The sequence below is a fragment of the Xiphophorus maculatus genome, chromosome 24 (genome assembly GCF_002775205.1).
Source record: "Xiphophorus maculatus strain JP 163 A chromosome 24, X_maculatus-5.0-male, whole genome shotgun sequence".
Classification (NCBI taxonomy): Eukaryota; Metazoa; Chordata; class Actinopteri; order Cyprinodontiformes; family Poeciliidae; genus Xiphophorus; species Xiphophorus maculatus.
Window position 1 is genome coordinate 2,877,021 of NC_036466.1, and position 22,167 is coordinate 2,899,187.

Consider the following 22,167-nt stretch of genomic DNA (forward strand, 5'->3'; position numbering starts at 1 on the left):
CCCACAGAGTCAGGAGCCGCTGTTCTCAGAGGACCTGAGCAGGATTTTCCTCATAATGCCTGTCAGACACGGAGGTCACAGAGACTTCCACCACGTCGCCATGTTCTCTAAAAAGGTGACTGAAAACAGACTTTGTTTCCTCGTTCTCTACGTCTGTCTTGTGCCATTTCTGTCCTCCAGCAGAAGAAAATATCCAGGCAATAAGACTCAGAGCAAGGAAAGGATTTATTTCCAGGGAGATCTTATCATGGGGAGCTTTGATTTTAATCCCAGCCATGCTGCTTTTCCGACGAATGCTGCTGTAATTTAAAATCAAATCCCTTCAAGGAAACATTGTTCACGTCTTAACCCTGCATTCTGCTGCAGGTCAGATTCTACGTTTTAACATTTTATTCACAACCAATAGAACTGAACTAACTATTTATTCCAGCTGAAGCTTCATTGTAATTTCAGAACAAAATAAACCCAAACCTCAACAACAGAAAAATTGGACAACAGTTGTTGACCCATTTAATGCTGGGCAATAAATCAACAACAATATACATCATGATAGACACGTGATCAACATTAATAAAGAATATATCTGGTAGAATGTTCAATATTCAATAATGTTAAGAATATGAACTGAACTCTGAGCCAGAACCGCACAGCATTTTGGGAGATATAGCAAGCTAAGCTAGGTTGGTGGCATCAACTAACTCACTCTTTGGTTACCTAGCAAGAACCCGTTGAGTAACTTGCACAGCAGCAGTTTCAGGTTTTGCCACCGTGTCTCATAACTGCTTAAAAAATCAAAAAACAGCATGGAGTGAAAACTGTGGATAAAACAGGAAAGGTCACGCCACCAGTTTGGCAGTATTTCTGATATTTGAAACAAAAAACTAATCAATAATTATTGATAGACTGATGACTTGTTAGGTTTTACAGCCGTATCATCCAGCCCTACCAGAAAATATGAATCTTATTCCTTAGCCCTTCCTATAGAATATATAGTGATTAGTTACAGAATATAACTCCCTTGGTTTTTATCCAACTCTGAAACGCAAACAGCAACAACTTTTTTTCTATTTCAGTCGAGAAGCGACCCGGTTGAAGTTCGCCACTTAACATCTGGAAACTGGGAGGTGATCAGAATCGTAGCTTACGACGAAAGCAAAAACCTCATGTAAGTGTCGTATTTATTTATTTTTTTACTAAATGTTGGGACAAATGTTGCAATTCTCTCAATAAATTCCAATCAAACGGATGTTTTATTGAGTATGTAGCCAGAAAAATGCAGTAGCTCTGTGACCTTGTCCTAGTTTTAACAGCTTTGCTTTCCTTCCCACAGATACTTTCTGAGCTCTGAGAAGGCGCCACAACAGAGACATTTATACAGGTGAAAACCATCGAGTCCGCTTTATGTTTGTTTCCCCGTTTTCAGAAAGGATAACAGGAACATTTTGGTCCCCATTTCCTCCACAGTTTGTCGACCAATGGCTCATTTTCAAAGGAATGCCTCACCTGTGACATGAAGAAAGACTGCTTGTTCTTCGACGCCGACATCAGTCCAAACGCACAGAACGCCATCCTGTACTGTCAAGGTCTTCGACATTCACCTCTCCCTGCAAACATGATGAACCGAATGAACACAGATGTTTCTGAAACAAAAGTTTCTTAATCAAGATTAAGAATCGTTCTGAAAGTAGACAAGGTGGAAGTTTTAAGCAAAGATTTAGTCTAAGCCCAAAGTGGGACCAACAGCAGCTCTAGGTTTCTGATAATGTGTTAAGTATCACAATTAAATGTTTGACTTTTATTGAAATAAAATTAAACTGGGTTTACTTTTCAGTTTTGCAAATCACCTGATCTGTAGTATTTACGTTCCAGGTCCTGGTATTCCAGCTGTGCTGCTTCTCAGTTTCAGCAACATGGACTGTAAGTATTTTTTACTTTTGTGGTTTGGAACTACGCTTTCTTTCCCCCCCCTCGCAGCTGTTGTGAAACAGAAAACAGCTTTGCAGCATTTAATTAATTCATTTTTTTTTTTTTGAATGCCAGCTGAATGTGATGCAGCACAGATGTGTTGATTTTAACATGAAAAGATGCGTTGAAAATGAATTTAATAGTAAAGTGATTTCTAAGTGGCTTGATGAGTGAATTGGAGAACAGAAGAACATAAATGTGTTATGATGCAGGTCAAAAACAATTAGAATAACCAGTGAAAAATCAGATATTTTGAGATGTGGTTCAACAGAATAATAAAAAATAATAATAAACTGGTGAAACAGGCCTGGATAAAAAAAAATCATGATACCTCTGTAAAAGGTTGAAAATAATTTAAAAATAAATACGAGTAATGTACGAGATATAAAGAATGACATCACTCAGAGCACAAAGCATAGAATTAGACTAAATAGATCTGCCCTTATGGATCTGGAACATTGTCACCAATACCCAATATAGTTTTTGTTTCAATATCAAGACCGATACGGATTTTAAGATCAGACCGGTGCATTTTGTTCATTTTACATTATATTTCGCTGTTTTCTTGGGCTTTTTCTCTAAATGTAACCATCTTGTTTATGAAAAATAAAAACACCAGTTATATTTCCTAAATATATGAACAACAGTGGTTCTGTAATCATTTATCTTTGGCAGCATACTTCATCCTGGAGAGCAACGTTCCCCTACGATCTGCGCTGGACGCCAGAAGGACGTCTAAGACGGATTTCCTGAATGTCACTCAGGACAATTTTGGTACAAATGATCCCTCAACAGTTTGAGCTCCATGAGATAGTCGAGCCACACGTCACATGAGAGCACAATCTGTGTGTGTGTGTGTGGGTGCCTGGCGTCCGTCCCAACCTACTTTACTTTTTTTTAAACCTCCTGTGGGTCACCTCTGCACCAGGTAATGTTTCTGTCTCTTCCCGCAGAGCTGCCTCTGAAGCTCATTTATCCTCCTGACTTCTCAGACTCCTACCTCTACGGCCTTCTCCTCGTCATGTGAGCCCTCCATACCGTATTGCATTTGCATGTTTGCGATGTCACATTGATCCTGGGCTCAGTTTGACAAGGACAACAGAACACTTCTCTCCCAGTTTGCTAAGATACCGTTTTTACGGCAACTAATCTAAGATGAAAGGCAATTTACTCAGGCTTCACGCTGATTAGATCTGTAAAAGCACATTACTGTGAGTAATTTCTTTTACTGCATCAGCTCAATCCAAATCTAAAGATGTTGGAAAATCCAACTTAATTGAAGTACATTTTCCCAAAGGAAATTGTTCAATTATTGTTTTTAACCTACGCCATAATTGTTTGCACCCATAACAAAGTCTTTTTTTTTTTTTTTGCAGAGGATGATTACATACAGTATATATATATATATACTGTATATATTCTAACCTTTTTCTTTCAATTTTGACTCAAAACTGGGATCAAAGTCAAAATTGGGAGATTAAAATGAAAATTCTGAGATTACAGAATTCTGAGATCAAAGTAAAAAATTCTTCGAGTTAAACTACTGAGAAAGGATGACATAAAGAAAACTACAACTTAGGAAATACATTCTTTTCTTGACACCCTTTTATTTAATTATGCAACTATGTAAATATGCCTTTATAGCTGGGAGTGCTAAAAAAAAATGAAGTAGAAGTGTTTATATTCCATGTGGAAAACCAGACTAGCATTGAAAAGAAGCAATGTGCATAGATTACACACAATATTGTGAAGGAATCCAGAGGTGCACAATGGAAGAAGGGACCCAAGCGAAGATTTTCTTTTAAAACGCCACATTCCTACTTTAGCTGCAGACCTTGTTCCTTTTACTCTTTTCTATTCATCACATCTGTTTGGTTCCATGAGCTACTGCTAATATTATTTTCATCATTCTCAGTTGCATCTCTCCCCAACCTTTTGGGCTGCGACTGTAATCGCTCTAGCTCCTCTTCTCTCTTGCCTTCTCCCTACTCTCATTTCTTTCTAGAATATTTGCTTCTGCAATAAATTAGCCTGTTTTTTTAGGAGCTCCTTCTTTCCTATGGAGGATTGATTCCTGCAAATATTGGCAATAACAATAGAAATAATAAATGGATTGATGAGGCAATTAATGTGGCAAATATTGCATGTAAAAAATTAAAATGAGAGCTTTCCCAACTTAGAGTTTGGATCTTGATGTTGAGCCGTAGGAGAGAAGTTGACTCTAAATGAATCCACCCTTTCCCTCGGTCACTTTGCCTCCCAGATAAAGCCAGAGTCAAGCAGTGAGTAAATCAGAAATGTTTCTTGGCAGAGGCAGCGCTCCAGGAGAACAGGCGGTGACAGAGAAATTCGGGTTGAATTGGGACTTGGTGCTTGCCGTATCGGAGCAGATCATAGTGGCTCAGCTCGATGGCAGAGGACCTGGGTTTGGTGGTCAAAGGTGCAACAATATTTCGTTGTTGTTGTTTTTTATAGCACTACTATAAGTGCTATATATTTTTCTGATCTATATTTTTCCTCCTGACAGTTTTCTTTTGTATTTGCAGGTTGCCTGAGCAGGTTTACCACAGACCTAAGACGGTGGATGTCGAGGACCAGATAGCGGCTCTGGAGTATGTTGAAAGCATCAGCATTGTCGTCATAAAGTTATTACTGAAGTCAAAAGTAGCTCAAAGAAAATTTAGATTTTAAGTGTCTCATTTTGCTCTCCGTTGACACAGGAACAATTTTTCTGCTCTGTGCCACACAGAAGCAGAGTTTTAGGGGACTAAACATTTTCCTTTCAAACGGGTTTAAGTGAAGATTCCTCTTTTGTCAAAATGCTAACATATTAGCTCAACCCTTAACCCCAGGCAGGTCATACAGGTCAAAAATGCTGGATTACATGTTTGTTTTGTAGTTTACTAGGTTTATAATCCAACGTGACACGAAGAAGGTCGACTCTGGCAATATATTATTTATCATTTTTATTTTCATTCTGACCCTGATCTGAGTTAAATATGCCAAATGATAATGTAATACAACCTTTTTGTTTTTGTTCAGATTCCTGGTGAAGCTGCCATATGTTGATCGGACTCGTATTGGAGTTTATGGACAGGTTAGTCTCGTCTGTCCAGCTATAGTTCAATACCTCAGTCTATAGGAGACATCTGCAGCCTTTACAATTCTAAGAGCCATGTCTGCCTTTAGACCTGCTAAACAAGACTTCCTCAGAGGTGCAAAAAATATATATATATAAATATTTACTGTAGAACCACATATTATTTCTGTTTTGGGGTTTAAGATAAAGGAAAAGATTAAAACATTTGCAGAAAAGAGGATGGATATGGTTCATTCAGTGGGATTTGTAAATTCATGAAAAATGAAAAAACTTAATGACAAAAAAAAAAAAAAGATCTAAAACAATATGGCTGGTATTTTTACTATCCTTCTGTTAATGGAAAATCTACTTAGTACATGAAAACATGGCCTTAATGTCCATTTGTTATTAAATTTAAGCCAGAGTTGTTAGGATTATGAAAAGGAAAGAGCTACTTGTGGCTTCAGAGCTGCAGTTTGCAGACTCTTGGTCTATAGTACCTTGGTAATGTAAGCAACATTTGTTTTTGTAACAGGGAAGAATTTATATAGATTTTCATTTAACTCCTACAAAGTACTGAATGTTGTATTACGGGTTAGGAAAGCCTATTAATTCTATAATTTGTCACTTTACACATGCTGATTTGAACTCAATGTTTCAGGATAAAATCTGTTTTCAGTGTTTTTTCCCATTACTGACTTTCCTCTGCAGGGTTATGGGGGTTACATCACTCTGATGATGCTGGATTCAGGAAGGTTGATAAGATGTGCAGCTGCTCAGGCTCCCATCATTGACTGGACCATGTATGGTAGGTAAAATACTACAAACTTTGAGGAAAAATACGTGTTTAATACCTGTGCTGCTGAACCACCAGCTCTGTGAATGTAGACTTTCTCATTTGTCTCATCAGGGTAGGGGGACTTTAATTATACTTTGGCTCTGCGTTTAGGGATTTAGGCTCAGAGAAATTCGAAGATGAAAAGCTCCTGCATTTATTAAAAGTGTGTCGTTGAGTCGCCTTTAATCAACCTCTCCCTGCTTCAATTTCAGCCTCAGCCTTCTCAGAGAGATACTTCGGCTTGCCTTCAACAGAGGACAGCAGATACCATGTAAGCTTTTTGCTAATTATAATCCTGCTGCTTATTACTGTATGTCCCAGTGGAGATTTGTTCAAATCTGGGGTTCGAGCTGCAAATACCTACTTCGTCTCCCTTCAGGTTTATAAACCGCAAAAACAAACAAACCAAAACACTGAATTGATCATCCCGTAAATCGAATGACGCATACTAAAAAGAGAGTTGTCACTGGAGCTTTTGTTCCAGTGTCAAAGGTGAAACACTCTGTCCAGAGGTCTCTTTTATAAAGCTCGCACATGGATTTTATAAACTTTATCTCTTATTGTTACATTTGTATTGTTTATCACCATGGCCTTTCAACTAATTATCAATTTTCCCTTGGGGATCAATAAAGTATATTCTACTCTAGCTAGTGAGCTATTTCTGGACTATATAATAGCTAGTGATGACTACATAGCTTGCTAAATAACTAGCTAGCTATTTCTGGACTTTAAGATGGTTAGCACTAGCGACCCAGATAGGTAGCTAGCTAGCTAGCTAGATTGATAGATGGATGGATAGATGTGTGATAGATATTTCTGTTCTATAAGATGTCTAGCAGTAGCGAGATAAATAATAATAATTGCTTTTATTTATAATGTCCTTTATATCAAATCGAGAGCTCAAAGAGCACATTTACAGGCTGATGTCAAGCTACTGGATTGTAGCCACAGTTGCCCTGAGACCGTCTGAAGGAAGAGAGGCTGGCTGTATAAAAGGCGCTGACATTTCTGTATTTTATTTTGTAATGTTGGTTTAGAGAGTATCCTAGGAAGTGACGTAAGTCGGAGTTTAGTGCTGTGCCCTGCTCATGGGAGCAATTTAATATACTTCCGGGTCAGTTTGCTGCGTTCTCAGCATGTGAGACCGCATTCATGTTGTAGTCTTGAGAAGTGGTGCTCCGAGTGTTAAGTTGATGACGGAAAGTAAGTTACCGCATTTAGCGTGCTGTTTATTTACGCTAGATTCAGTTTGTTATATGTTTAAATATATATGTTTAAACTACGGGAGAACAGGTATGCGATGTTGTGGGGCGTTCTGAGCGCTGGGAACTCAGTTGAGCCTGCTCAGCATTCATAGGTTTACCTTAAATCTTATTATTTGTAATTGCATTTCGGCCAGCAACTGTTATTGCTTTCAATTGAGTTATTGCGGCAGATATAGTAATTAAAGGCATGCGCTGCCAGCTGCCGCCGTTGTGTAGGGATTTTATCTGGCCACATGATGGCGCCAAAGTGCCTCTTATGTTAAATCGAGCCAAAGGGCTGTCTGCTGGTGTCTTTTTCCACCGAAGTTGCGCCTAATGATGTAACCTCTACGTGAATTGAGTTATTTGTGTATGTTGTGGATTTACATGCAAATGTGGATGGTTGAGTTCAATTCTTATTAGATATTTTGTTTGAGTTTGTATTAGTGGAACCTCTATTCCTGTAATACATTAGCCTAATGGCAATTTATTTGTTATTACAGACTACTGGCAACACTGAGCATCACGACGAATAAACCAGTTCGCATCTAAGTCAAGTTTGATCTCATGTCCTCCTTCCTGTATCCTGACCGATACACCATCCTGTTTGCTGCAAATAACCTAAGAACCTAACCTAATTAACATTGGTCCTTCGAGCCGGATGGAAGCTATCAGGATGGAGCCAGACAGAGCGTCATTCCCTGATGTGAGACCTAAACGGCAGTCACGCCGACCAAGCCGATTTGATGACTTTGAAGTTGAGTATACACATCATTCCATTAGAGAAATGCCACATTGGGAAATCCCACCGCCTATCCCAAGACATGTGGAACACCAACCTCAGTATAGCACTGCACCACCTCGCTACGGTGATAGTGATGTAACCTGCGCACCAACTTCTCCTCAGCTGGAGAGAAGTGAACAAGGGAGGAACTTTAGGGATCTCACACCTGAAGTTTTCCCCTACAACCTGCTGGAGACGCCCATCCAACCCTCTCATACAGGATTCAGAGCTTTGCAGGTGGAAAGAGAGAAGCTACTTCAATCACAGGAAGTTCTACAGGAGGGCTTGAGAGAACTTAATGAAGCAAGGAGTGATATCAAAGCACTGATTGAAGTTGCTCACTCACTGAGAAAGGATATGGCTCAGCTGACTGCCTCAAAATATCCCATTTATCAGCCCCCTATGAGCAGCTCAGAAAGGGTGTACACCACTAACACAAGGCCGATTAAAGATGAAGATGAGGAGGAGTGGCCTGATCCACCTCCGTGGCCTGAACCGGGAGAGGAGCTGTACACAGGATTCTCCAAACTAAAGGTTGAAGAACAGTATTCAGATTATGGCTTACAGTACTACCCCCCGCCTAATACAGCATCTTTGCCCCGTAAATCCTTTCTGCCAACACGCATCCCTCAGGAGCACAGAGGAGACGTGTTCCACGCTTCTTCGCAACATGTTGAGCCATCCTCAAAGTGGGCATCAATAAATGTAGGCCTGCTGCAACCAAACCCTGTTCAGGTTGAACCCCATACTTCAGTGACGGGGGCAGCGTGTGAGATGTCGAATTGGCATAATTCAGCCCCACCTCTTTCATCTGAGACAGTATATAGGGGGCCCAAACCAACAATCCCGAAGTTCCTTCATTCAGATCCTACTGAGTTTGCCAGGCTCCGAATGGCCCTGGAGAACCTACTCCCTCGTAACGCAACCGAGCTCTTTAAGTATCAAATACTTGTGGACCATCTTAAGTTTGATGAAGCTCGACTAATAGCTGATGCTTACCTGAATTCACCAAAGCCTTATACTGATACCATGGCTGCCCTCCATGATAAATTTGGACAACCTCATCAGCTTGCTTTAAGGAAAATTGCAAGTGTCCTAGATGGCCCAGAAATAAGGAGAGGTGATATAGTAGCTTTCCAAAGGTTTTCTCTCCAGGTGCAGTCACTAGTTGGTCTGTTGCAAACACTAGGACTTGAGGGAGAAGTGGAACTGAATTGTGGCTCTCACGTTGCCCGTCTGATAAGCAAGCTCCCTCCAGAGCAAAGAGCTGACTTTCGTCGACATCAGTTCAAACAGCCTGGCACCACCTACACCCTTCATGACTTATCTGAATGGCTACGCCAGGAGTCATGGTGTCAAGGGTTCGATAGCCAAGCTGGTGGGATGGGTAGCAGAGAACGGACCTGCAGAAAGGCGGATGCCCATCCCTTCAAACAGACTGTAACAGTCCTACATAATGTGAAAGGACCCTCAGAACACACTTCCCTGTTACCAAAGGACAGTCGAGTTGGAGGGAAGTATAAGAGCAAAGCCTATTGTGCTTACTGCGAGAGCACAGAACATTATTTCAGTCAATGTGATGGTGTGGCTAAGCTCTCCAAAGAAGAAATAAAGAATTGGATTCAAGTCAACAAACGATGCTGGCGTTGTGCCCGAAATCATCTAGCGGCTCAATGCACACTGAAGAAACCCTGCAGTCTTTGCCAAGGAAAACACCTGCTGGCTCTTCATGAGGTAAATGTCAGAACTGAAAGATACGACACGGGTGTCTCTGCAAAGGAAGAAAGTTGCCTTACCAATTCAGCGTCAGGTTCCCTCTACTTAGATCGACATGGGGTCGGCCATCGTGTTTTGCTCAAGATTGTACCTGTGGTTCTAAGTTATGGGCAACACACTCTAGATACCTTTGCAATCCTGGATGACGGTTCCGAGCGAACCATGTTGCTCCCGGCTGCTGCAAAAATCCTTGGTCTGGTGGGCATCCCCGAGGACCTTCCTTTACGCCCCGTCCGTTACGATATTCAGATGTTACATGGACGTAACGTATCTTTCAGTGTCTCTGCAGCTACCAATCCTGGGCTGCAACACAAGATTGAGGGAGCGTTTACAGCTGACAGCCTCAACTTAGCTCATCATACATATCCTGTTGATCAGCTGCGGAGGAAGTATAAACACCTGCAAGGGATCCCAGTGCCGGCGTTGAAGCGAGTCGAACCACTGCTCCTTATTGGTTCAGACCAGCCGCACCTGATAACCCCCATAGAACCGGTTCGGCTTGGCCCACCTGGCAGTCCAGCAGCTGTCCATACTCGGCTGGGGTGGACCCTTCAGGGACCAAGTCTTTTGATGGGGCGGCCAACCCAGCCTGCCCTAAGCTTATACACGTCCTCCCAATCGGATGAGTTATTTAAGCATGTAGAGCGGCTCTGGCAGATGGATGCAGTGCCTTACACATCTGAAAAGGAAGTGACCCGGTCAAAGCAGGATCTTCAAGCTGTGGCTCTACTCGAAGCTAAAACGATTCGCATAATGGTGGATGGCGTGCTGAGGTATGCCACACCTCTCCTCCGTCATGCACAGATGCCACAACTGAATGCACCAAAGGAATCTGTCATGGCCATGCTTCGAAGCACAGAGAAACGCCTACTAAAGGATTCCCACCAGGCTGATGCTTACAGAGCAGAAATACAGAAGCTGATTCATTCTGGGGCCGTAAAAGAAGTAACACAAAACACCTCATCAAAGGGGAGCTGGTACATTCCCCATCATCTCGTCAGTCATAATGGGAAGAATCGCCTGGTTTTCAACTGCTCTCATAAATACCTTGGACAGTCCCTGAATCAGTTTCTGCTGCCTGGTCCCACACTTGGAGCCCCTTTACTGGGAGTCCTAATTAGGTTCCGTGAATATCCCATAGCTGTGAGTGGCGATATCAAGGGGATGTTCCATCAAGTACTTCTTCTCCAGGAGGATCGCCCCCTGTTGAAGTTCCTTTGGCGGGATTTGAAGGTGGATGAACCTCCTAAAATCTTTGAGTGGCAGGTCCTGCCCTTTGGGACAACCTCAAGCCCCTGCTGTGCAACATTCGCTCTACAGCGTCATGTGACAGAACACACCCAGCCCGATGACTACCTAAGATTCTCCATTGAGAAGTGTTTCTATGTAGACAACTGTCTACAAAGTGTTAGTTCACCTGAAGAAGCCAAAATCCTCGTAGACCGACTGAGAGAACTGCTGAAATCAGCCGGCTTTGAGTTACGTCAGTGGGCTTGCAACGACCCCAGTGTTGTGAGTCATTTGCCCCCGAAGCGAGATCTCAAAGCCTGGATCTGTGGTTAGCAGAAGACAAATCCAACTCTTCAGAGACGACACTTGGGCTCAGTTGGGACTGGAATACAGACTCTTTGGGCTATAAGCACAGACCTGTGACCTATGACATGCCAACTCTTCGAAACATCTATAGAGTTCTAGCGACACAGTATGACCCTTTAGGCTATCTGTTACCTTTCACTACTCGGGCCAAGCTCCTCCTTAGGCAGTTGTGGGATAAGAAGCATGGTTGGGATGACTCAAACCTTCCATCCACACTCCTTCAAGCTTGGAATGACTGGGAGGCAGAGCTTAAGTTTCTACCTCAGCTTACCTTCCCACGCGCTTATGCTCCTACTCAAACCAACTTAGAAGAGGACATCCGTGAAGTGCACATCTTCGCAGATGCATCTGAGAAAGCCTATGGAGCTGTAGCTTATATGAGGACTGAAGAGTGCGGCGGTCAGGTTCATCTCACCTTCATCCTAGCTCGTTCCCGTGTAGCTCCAAAACGGACCCTCTCTATCCCTCGCCTAGAGCTCTGTGGAGCCTTGGTGGCAGCACAGTTGGGCAGTATCTTGAGAAAAGAACTCACCTCGACTATCAGAAGGATAATTCTGTGGTCAGACTCGACAACTGTCCTCAACTGGTTGAGCTCGCAGTCCTGTCGCTATAAAATCTTTGTAGGAGCCAGGATAGCTGAGATACAGGAGTTGACAGAAAACTGTACCTGGCGCTATGTAGACTCCGAAAGTAATCCAGCGGATGACCTGACAAGGGGAAAGGCACTGGCAGAACTCAAAGTGCCAAACAGGTGGTCAGATGGACCCCCCTTTCTGCTCCACAGTCCCGACACATGGCCAGAGAAGCCTAACTCTGAGCCCTTTAATGAGGAATCAGAGCTCCGAAAGGCTGTCTTCTGTGGAACAGTAACCACCTCCGCATCTATCTGTTGGGATGAAATGGAGTACAAGACATGGCAGGAGCTCTTGGATGCTTCTGTTAAGGAACTTCAAGGACAAACGCTCTCAACTTCACCTCGTGCTGAGGAATATCAGGCTGCAGAACAGGCTCTCCTTAGGCGAGCTCAACAGGAGTCATTTCCAGAGGAATGTCGTTTACTTGCCGAAGCGAAATCTGTTTCATCCAGAAGTCGCTTACTCACGTTGGCACCTGAACTGGATACCTCAGCAGGCCTTATCAGAGTAGGAGGTCGATTACGACGTCTAGGAGGTCTTGACGGATCGACACTGCATCCTATTGTCCTGGATCCTACTCACCCCTTCACACGTCTTCTCATCCAGAAATACGACATTGATCTCCATCATCCAGGCCCTGAACGGGTTTTTGCAGAGTTACGGAGATCTTACTGGATACTGCGTGGAAGAGAAGCAATACGCAAATACCAGCGCACCTGTCCTGAGTGCCAGCGTTGGAGGGCGCAACCCTCAATTCCGAGGATGGCTGACCTTCCTGCCGCTCGGCTTAGGTTGTACAAGCCCGCCTTTTACTCCACTGGTGTTGACTGCTTTGGGCCCATGATTGTGAAAATAGGAAGACGGCAGGAGAAACGCTGGGGTATCATTTTCAAGTGTCTGACAACGAGGGCAGTACACTTGGATCTCCTAAGTAGCCTGGATGCAGATGCTTTCCTTATGGCCCTGAGGCGATTTATCGCCCGAAGGGGAAAGCCTGCAGAGCTATGGTCTGATTGTGGGACCAATTTTAAGGGGGGAGATCGGGAACTCAGAGAAGCCTTTGCCAACATGTCAGAGACCCTGCAGGGGCAGCTAGCCTCCCAGAAGATTAAATTTCAGTTTAATCCCCCAGCAGCTCCACATTTTGGCGGAGTGTGGGAGCGAGAGGTTCGTTCAGTGAAGGCAGCTCTCCGAAGCTGTGTGGGTTCCCAACCTCTACAGGAGGAGGTACTTCTTACAGTTCTTCTGGAGGTGGAATCGATACTGAACTCAAAGCCTTTGGGATATGTATCAGCTGACGTGGCAGACGTGGACCCTGTGACTCCAAATAGTCTCCTCATGGGGCGGCCTGATGGATCCCTACCCCAGGTGGTCTACCCAGAGATAGAAAACCTCAGTCGAAGACGTTGGCGGCACTCACAGATTCTTGCTGATCACTTCTGGGCAAGATTCATCAGAGAATACCTTCCTGGCTTACAGACAAGACACAAATGGCAATCAAGCCCTCCGGAACTTCTGCAGAAAGCAATTGTTATGATTGTGGATCCCCAGCTGCCCCGCGCCTTATGGCCGATAGGTCATGTGACCAAGATTCACCGCAGTGATGATGGACTTATCAGATCAGCGGATGTGAAAGTTAGTGAACATGTCTACACTAGACCAGTTGCTCGGTTGGTTGTTTTACCAGCTGTGCCAGCTGAAGGAAAGGACACTGAGGAGGACAGCCAGAAGTCCCCCAAGACTTGATAAAGCCTTTTATGTTTAGCAAATGTGTAACCACATTTGGGGGCGGCTGTATAAAAGGCGCTGACATTTCTGTATTTTATTTTGTAATGTTGGTTTAGAGAGTATCCTAGGAAGTGACGTAAGTCGGAGTTTAGTGCTGTGCCCTGCTCATGGGAGCAATTTAATATACTTCCGGGTCAGTTTGCTGCGTTCTCAGCATGTGAGACCGCATTCATGTTGTAGTCTTGAGAAGTGGTGCTCCGAGTGTTAAGTTGATGACGGAAAGTAAGTTACCGCATTTAGCGTGCTGTTTATTTACGCTAGATTCAGTTTGTTATATGTTTAAAAATATATGTTTAAACTACGGGAGAACAGGTATGCGATGTTGTGGGGCGTTCTGAGCGCTGGGAACTCTGTTGAGCCTGCTCAGCATTCATAGGTTTACCTTAAATCTTATTATTTGTAATTGCATTTCGGCCAGCAACTGTTATTGCTTTCAATTGAGTTATTGCGGCAGATATAGTAATTAAAGGCATGCGCTGCCAGCTGCCGCCGTTGTGTAGGGATTTTATCTGGCCACATGATGGCGCCAAAGTGCCTCTTATGTTAAATCGAGCCAAAGGGCTGTCTGCTGGTGTCTTTTTCCACCGAAGTTGCGCCTAATGATGTAACCTCTACGTGAATTGAGTTATTTGTGTATGTTGTGGATTTACATGCAAATGTGGATGGTTGAGTTCAATTCTTATTAGATATTTTGTTTGAGTTTGTATTAGTGGAACCTCTATTCCTGTAATACATTAGCCTAATGGCAATTTATTTGTTATTACAGACTACTGGCAACACTGAGCATCACGACGAATAAACCAGTTCGCATCTAAGTCAAGTTTGATCTCATGTCCTCCTTCCTGTATCCTGACCGATACACCATCCTGTTTGCTGCAAATAACCTAAGAACCTAACCTAATTAACACTGGCATTTTGCGCCATTTCCTCTTATTCTGACTAGCACCAGCAGGCAAGACGGATGAAGTGTCTTGACCAAGGACACAATGAAAGAGGCGGGCGGAGCAGGAATTGAGCTGGCAAAAAAAAAAAAAAAAAAGAGACTGAGGAAGTGTGAATGAGGTGGAGGGCACGCACAAAAACCATCACCTGACCCACACAAACACAACCGCGACAAAACCAACATACATCTGACCCACACGCAAAGATCATTGTTCTGTCTTTTTCCCCCTCATTCTAGTAAAGCAATAAATACACCTCAGGATACACACATTGTGGACACCTGCAGCTTACACACCTATTTTGTGTAATTCTCCTTTTCAATAGTCCACAAATTATTAGTAATTATTAGATAATATTATGACTCTACTGTGTCGAGGAGAGGCACATTTTCTAACTGGAATTAATCATAATTTCAGGGTCATCCTAACACCTGACAGCTGACCTGTTTACATTTTCCATTCGATATTATCATTCATGGTTCTGATTGTCATTGTCTATTGAATCCTTGGTGCAACCTTTAGCCTGCAAACAATAACAATGAGCATTTTATGCCTCTTTTCACTCACAGGTTCTCTTTAGTAAAATAATGTTGCGTATTTGCTATGTTGTGTCTTCAAAAGCTCCTGTAGCAATAAAGAACTAGGCAGTAGGTGTGGAAATGCCAGGCGTTTAAACCTAAAAACCTTTCCCTCGGCTGCCCTCTGCGTGAAGGTTGCAGTGTATTTTTCCTGCGATGTGGGTTGCTTATAACTGGGCCAGACTGCTCTATTTTTGTGTCTCTCGCAGCAGGAGGTGGGAGATCTGCTTTAAATGAAATCCAGAAGATAAAAAAAAGGGGGGGGGGGGGGGGAAATGTTACACTGATCTGATTAGATGAAATTCGTTTTACTAAGAGTGACAGAGTATGAAAAAGTCAGGTTGTGGACGACTTATTCATGATGTCTTCAGGTCCAAATCCCAGCAGGGAGTAAGTGAATAATGGGAGAGAGAAGTTGGGAATTCCTCCAGCTCTACAACTAATCATTCCCCCGGGAGGAAGGAATCCTAAATAGTGTCTGGCTTTTTGTTTCAAGGAGTTTATATGATGTCTCAAAGGTGGAAGCTGGTGCTTAACCTTAAAATAAAAACAAAAAAACATAAAAAGATTTCTTCGGTTTCAGCCAGAGAAGAAACCCAATTTCTAGGTGCCCACTAATTTATGTCTGTGAGCTAATTTTATGCTTCTGACGTAAATTTAATAATTATTATGAGCAAAGTCAGCAGTTATTTATGTCAAGGTTTTGATACATGTACAAAAATATGCAAACATTATTACAATTGTAGCACAGTTCAGGAGTATTCATAATAATAAAAATGGTAATATATATTATGCATATTAACAAGGTTGAGCCCTCATACATCAAGACTTTTGAGTTTTTACAAGTAAGAAAAAAATATGCTTTAAGCAATTTAATTGTCCTCAATTGTTTTTTTCAAATTTTGGAATGTGTGCTATTTAACCTAAAGCTCTTATTCTGAAGGTTTGCAGGAAGTTCTGGCCTAATTCGTCTGTTGTTTTACAAAAGAAACAAAACGCATGGGATATATTTGACGATTATAAGCAGATATTTTGGTTCAGTGCTGCTGGTCCAAGGAATCTGAAAGTTGGAAAAAAACAACAACTCCAGTCTGAATCTCGCAAACAGTTATCTGACGTAGCATTAGCAAGAAAACAAAATCATCTTTACACTTTTAAAGTCTAAATTACGGTAATCATATCATTCCCATTTATAGCCATATTCATAGATTCCCAGATTAAGCTGATATATCTTTAATTGTTTTAACCTACATGTAATTATACTTATTTTTAATTAGTAGAATGGATAACGAATCCCTACAATTGACATAACATCGATATTGATTCCGAGGTGATGTAAAAGGTCGTACTCTCCGCACTTTCTAGAAGTTTATCCAATACTTTCTGGATTTCCAGTGTTATTTTTAACATGCAGTTTCAGTAATCTTACTTACATTTCATTTTCAGGCATCCAAAGTGCTGCCCGGCATGAAAGGTCTTGAGGGAGGAACTCTGTTTCTGGCCCACGGCACTGCTGACGGTACCAACATCTCTGACCTCTTCATGCTGAAAACAGATTTCAAAAGTCCTGTTATTGCTGTAATGTGTGTTGTAAAATGCACTTGAGTGACAAAATGTCTTCTTTTTTTTTTTCCTGTCACAAATATTATTTAACATGGAAGTTTGCTGTGTTTTCGTCCACAGCGAACGTTCACTTCCAACACTCGGCCGAGCTCATTAAACATTTAATAAAGATCGGAGCCAACTACACTATGCAGGTAATTACCGCCCCTTTTTAATGCAAAATTGATTAAAAAGGAGAACATAGAACGAGATTTTAAACACCTTGCATCAACATAACTTACAATAAAACATGTTGAAAGTAGAGGAGCTAACTCTACTTGTCTTCGGTTGTACTAGCACCTCTAAAAGATTTAGATTTGTAAGGCAGAGAAAATTGTAGTTTTATATTTCTGTATCTCACTCAGTAACAGTTATGCACTTTCAGCAAAATGCAAAAAGAACGTAGTAAGTAAATGGCTTTCAGCTCAGTTCCCCATGTCGATAATGGGGTACTTTTGGAAACAGGACATTTTGTGAAGATCTCCCGATAATAAACCTTGAACAGAACAGTAGAAGAAGAAACCCCTCGTGTTTGTATTTTAAAGTTTCTTGAACTGGGCAGAAAAGGCTGTGACTGAATTCGTTTGTTTTGTTTTGTTTTTTTTCTCCATCTCTTGCCGAACTCAGATCTACCCGGACGAAGGCCATTTCCTGTCGACACGCAGCCGGATTCAGCTGACTCACTCTCTAATTGGATATTTCAGGGGCTGCTTGCTTGACACGTCATTGTTGCTCGAACAGCGGGACGACGAGTGAAAGGAGGACGGGGTTTATTAACGTGTGCGGAAGACCAAATGTGTCTGTTTTAAGCCAGTAGCGCCACGTTTGATGGACAAAATCAGTTTCTGTGTGATATATCAGACATATCCAATATGCTCTCACAGTCCAGCAGCTGCACATTCAGTGTTGTTAGCCAGACTGTTGTTATCAACCCGACTGGGAATTTTAAGGCCGAAGTTGCTCTAATACAACAAAAACATTGTGCCCTTCAAGATAATTCATCAATTTAGTAAGATTTTTCTGATTTATTTAGCTTAAAAATCCAATACCAAAGTATTTTTTACAGTAGAATAAACAGAAATAAGTGTCTTCAGGTCCTTTTTCAAAGGAGAGGAACCGAAAGACTAAAATTGGAATGAAATGTTAATCGACTAATCTTCTGAAAGTACAAGAATCAGGCCTTTTTCTCTTGAGGTCACTTCCTTAAGTTTCCTCACGGGGGCGCTGTACACATGATTGAAGACAACTTCAGAAGCAGAAGAAGAGTAAGATGACCAAAACTTTGAAAAAACAAAGAAAAAACAGAAATCTCTGTAAACTTTTGGATTGCCTTGACACTTTTTATTAGCAATTTGGATTTTTTTTTATTTTTAAACATAGATGATATATACAAGTTTAGGATTGTTTTGCGTTTATTTATGGTCACAGAGTAGCTATGCTGAGATAGTATTTGTACGGTGGAGCATCATTGGGTGTTGTATTTTAGCGTCAAGTTCACTCAAAATTTGCTGAATTTAAATACATGAAACTGGCTGTATTATATGATTTTTAAAAACAGGTTTTTGTGGTTTGATGATTTTCTTTAACATCCACAAATTAAGATGGAAACAAATTTGAACTATATAACGCTTATGAAGAAATATGTTTTCACTGAAATAGGACATTACACCTTTGCACTTCACAATACTTTTTTGTTTTTATCCCAAATGAAATTCGTTACTCATATTAGTAGCTTTAAACAATCATTGTGAATTTTCGGCCGAAAACTCCTCTGATAGCAGTCAGTCTTGCATCAAATCTGGAGAAGCCTCTGACTAAAGACTACTGCTGTATGACATGCTATTTCTAGAATACGTTTTCTATGTTCAGTTTTGCCAAACCATTGACATTCCAATCCAATTCTTTACAATTACAAATCTTTACTTTCAAATGTATAATTTAAAAATCTATTGTCTGAAAAAGAAACACAGTTGTTTTGTATACTTTTTATTCCAAATAGATGCATTCCAACTTATTCCAAATTCAATCCAGCTTTAAAATCAAGTTGCAATTAGTCCAATGTTCATTTCTATGACACAAAATTCCCTCTGAAATTTAGGAACACAATTCAATGATTATTTTAAACCACTATAATCAATTTCAGGAATGTTTGAGAACAGGTTCTGTCACTTTTATTGTTCTTATGTATCAGCAGACATTTGAAAACTAAACTGTCATGGCAGTATTTTTTTTTCTACAGACATTTAAATAGTTTTTGTAATGCAAAATACCGAGTACATAAGATTTTAATCTAGTTATATTTAACCCTACAAGAAAAAATGCTATACTACAAACACCGTCCACCTCAAAAACATTCAGTTTCCAACAAAAAGTATAAAACATTTAAAGCTTTACTCTAATGTCAGTTTGGACCCGCTTTAAATTTTAATCTTACATTTTTTTAAAACGTGTTTTAAACCTGGCTCACGGGTGGAAAGTTTCATATTTTTTTTTACATTATTTTTATTATTACATTATTGTGGGGCATCTCAGCCAGCTTGTACACAGCGTCAGCACTAACTAAATGTGTAATCTTTGAGGTTAATGTGTGTTTTCTTAACAGTCTTCTAGGTGTTTGTACAGATTTATTACTTCTAAGAATAGATATTTATTAATGTCACACCAGTTTTGTGGTGTTTTCGTTTGAGTCCAGGTGACAATCTTACATATTTTGCTGTAAACCTCAACTTTTTTTTTATAGTTCGTGTAAGCTCTTTTGTTATTATCAAGTCCCCCAATGTCCCTTTAATTACTCCAACGTCAAAACTCAAGCAGTGTTTTGCTTGTGAACCTAATTTCCTGTTCGTGCGGTGAACATTTCCAGCAGAGTTGGCGCACTTCCTCGAGGGCTCCGTCCTTTTCCTAGTTAAAGCCCACGAAGCTCTGCAATTAAACGCAACACAAGTGTCCACAGCAGCAGAGTGAACCGCTCTGTGCCATCGTGGTTAAGAGAGCAAGCCGCACAATTACCGACCGCCTCACAGGAGAGCCACTGATCACAGGATGAGTGTCCTCGACGACGTCCTCTCTGCGTGCGGAGCTTCATTTCCATATGAAAAACACCAGGAAGTAAACAACCATGCTGCAGTTACAGCCATGACTGGAGCGGAGGCGAGGGTCCTGACCAGTTACACGTGGACACTCAAAATTATTTTTTTTTTCCCCATTATGAAATGGCTGAGTCACGCCCACATAGGCAAATCTGTATGCCTACAAATGGGGGCGAGGGGTGGGATGCACCCTTCTTTGGAAATATTAAGTCTGGAAACTGCTGTAGGCTTTGGATGAATGATAAGATTGTTGTTTGTTTTTTTTTATTTTGTCTTGCTGTTTATTAAAGATTGACGAAAGTTTCATATTTTTTGTTTTTACTTAAATCTGTGCAAATAAAGTTTATTAAAGATTGACGAAAGTTTCATATTTTTTGTTTTTACTTAAATCTGTGCAAATAAAGAACCTAAAAATCATGTTTTTCCACGGTTACACCTCTCTTCACGGCCACGCTAATTAAAATTAGCCATTTATTTCAGAAATTCAAATCAGAATTTTTGAAATAAATGGTTTTCTAATGAAAAAAAAAAGACATTCCACTTCTTTCTTTAAAAAAAAAAAAATTAGATCAGTCATAAAGGGAAATTATTTTAACACAGAAGGGTTATGTATTGGGCAAAAGAAAAAGAGAGCTGTTCACAGAATTATTTATGGAAAGTTGACTGTAAGGAAAAAGTGTGGTTGAAAATAGTTTTGCTTATAGTTTATTGAAAACTAGATGTATGAGAAAAGTCCGAATATTATCCATGTCCTCGGTGAGCTAGCGTTTTGTCATGGTCATTTTAGAACCAACATAGTCATTAGGAAGAAGTCAGACATCAGCGCCCGCACTAAATATCAGTGTTACAAACACTTCCTGTTCAATCAGACATGTTAATTCAATGATTAGTGGGAGGAGAAAGTATGGTAGAAAAGTTTCACATATAACAGGAATAAACACTATGTAGTAAACCTGCCCAGGCAATGGTAAAGTGTACAAATATTTCTTTAATTGAACTTCATTAGTCATTCATTTTCAGTTTTTGTACACCTTTCACTTAGAAACACTGAGGACTTTAGAAAAAGTGCCTTTCTAAAATCTACTGAATGGGCAGGATTTGTAATGCAAATTTGTAATTTCACAACAGAATTATGCTTTGGCCGACAATGAAACACTAAATACCTTGAAGCCTCGGTTGCTTTCTTAGAGAACTCCCACCAAGTTGTTCACTCGCAGCTGTTCCTCATTACACCGTGATCAGAAGAGCAGTGGCTGCGTTTTATGATTAGCAAAATAAAACACAGGAAGCGGCAAAAGGACGATCAAAATAAAAGGTACTCAGTCTCCCTCTGTGTAAGTCACATGAACAGGATTAACAAAACTCGCGTTGCATATTAAAATTCTCAAGAAACAGTTTTTGAGCAAGATAATTTAAAGAATATATTTTGAAATAACTGAAAGTATTACATTGAGATGTTATAAAAATGCTGCATATGTCAAATATGACTTAAATTTTTTATTTTTTTTGATGAGGGAATAACATTATAACATGATGTACAACTCAATAAAGATGATTTTATATAAAATCACCTCTAATGTTTCTAAGAATGCCAAACTACATCACCAACCAGCTCTGATAGCAGCAACATCCAATATCTTAAGTATAACAATCTATTAAGATACAGTAAATAGTTAGTTTTAGTATTCCAGATACTATTTTATGTGGCTAAAGATGCTATGCTAGCTGTCAGTAAGAGCTAGAATTTGTTCCATGATAATTTAAGATGGCTTTCACTTGTACAAAATGCTTTAACTAGCTTGTTCTAGACTGTACCAACCTTAAGTTGAGACTCAAAGCTGTCTGGCCAGGAAGTAAAAGTGCGACTCAGTAAACTGTAGCTGCATTTATCTTCCCTTCTGTCCTTCGCGGCCTTTCTCTAAATCCCACGTCCAACACTCGCGAGACTCCGCTCCAACTGGGCCGTAATTACACCGAGGCAATTACAGAACCAATATGGAGGCCTCGTCTTCAGAGGAGGGGAAGAGAAGCCAGCAGCTCAAAGTTTTGGAAATTCTAGCCGGGAAACAGGAAAACCGTACATTTCTGCTTTTTGGGGGGGAAACTTTAGATAGAAGATGTACTCTAGCAGTCTTCAGATGGTTGGCATAAAAAAAAGACAGAAAAATACAAGGCAGCACTAATAATTTCCCAATAAAAAGTTATACTTTTATGTAGCTTTGTGGTTATGTGTCACAATTAGTGACGTTCCG

At 40.8% G+C, this 22,167-nt stretch overlaps 2 protein-coding genes and 1 long non-coding RNA gene across 4 annotated transcripts in view; 2 read left to right on the forward strand and 1 right to left on the reverse strand.

The window, feature by feature from the left end:
• Positions 1-18,383, forward strand: part of LOC102225980 (inactive dipeptidyl peptidase 10) — a 65,506-nt gene extending 47,123 nt beyond the window's left edge. For both annotated transcript variants that reach the window (XM_005802552.2, XM_005802553.3), the window contains exons 13-27: positions 8-115; positions 1,074-1,165; positions 1,331-1,378; positions 1,465-1,583; positions 1,870-1,917; positions 2,641-2,739; positions 2,919-2,988; positions 4,277-4,405; positions 4,512-4,577; positions 5,008-5,062; positions 5,756-5,852; positions 6,095-6,153; positions 16,671-16,743; positions 16,908-16,981; positions 17,454-18,383. In XM_005802552.2, coding sequence (XP_005802609.1) covers positions 8-115; positions 1,074-1,165; positions 1,331-1,378; positions 1,465-1,583; positions 1,870-1,917; positions 2,641-2,739; positions 2,919-2,988; positions 4,277-4,405; positions 4,512-4,577; positions 5,008-5,062; positions 5,756-5,852; positions 6,095-6,153; positions 16,671-16,743; positions 16,908-16,981; positions 17,454-17,582 — 1,266 coding nt within the window. In that variant the 3' untranslated portion in view covers positions 17,583-18,383. The remainder of the gene's footprint in view (positions 1-7; positions 116-1,073; positions 1,166-1,330; positions 1,379-1,464; positions 1,584-1,869; positions 1,918-2,640; positions 2,740-2,918; positions 2,989-4,276; positions 4,406-4,511; positions 4,578-5,007; positions 5,063-5,755; positions 5,853-6,094; positions 6,154-16,670; positions 16,744-16,907; positions 16,982-17,453) is intronic.
• LOC111607659 lies at positions 1,516-21,892 on the reverse strand. Its single transcript, XR_002752406.1, has 4 exons — positions 21,735-21,892; positions 21,079-21,168; positions 16,658-16,769; positions 1,516-1,604 (listed from the first exon to the last, which is right to left on the reverse strand). It is a non-coding gene; the product is annotated as an uncharacterized LOC111607659 (long non-coding RNA).
• LOC111607658 lies at positions 11,325-14,744 on the forward strand. The gene is made up of 2 exons (XM_023329829.1): positions 11,325-13,927; positions 14,472-14,744. The coding sequence occupies exon 1, from the start codon at positions 11,348-11,350 to the stop codon at positions 13,661-13,663; it is 2,316 nt and encodes a 771-aa protein (XP_023185597.1). The 5' UTR covers positions 11,325-11,347; the 3' UTR covers positions 13,664-13,927; positions 14,472-14,744.
• Positions 21,893-22,167: the final 275 nt, after the last annotated feature.

Excerpts from the sequence above, each read along its gene's own strand:
- LOC111607658 (XM_023329829.1), top strand. The coding sequence starts at position 11,348 with ATGCCAACTCTTCGAAACATCTATAGAGTTCTAGCGACACAGTATGAC.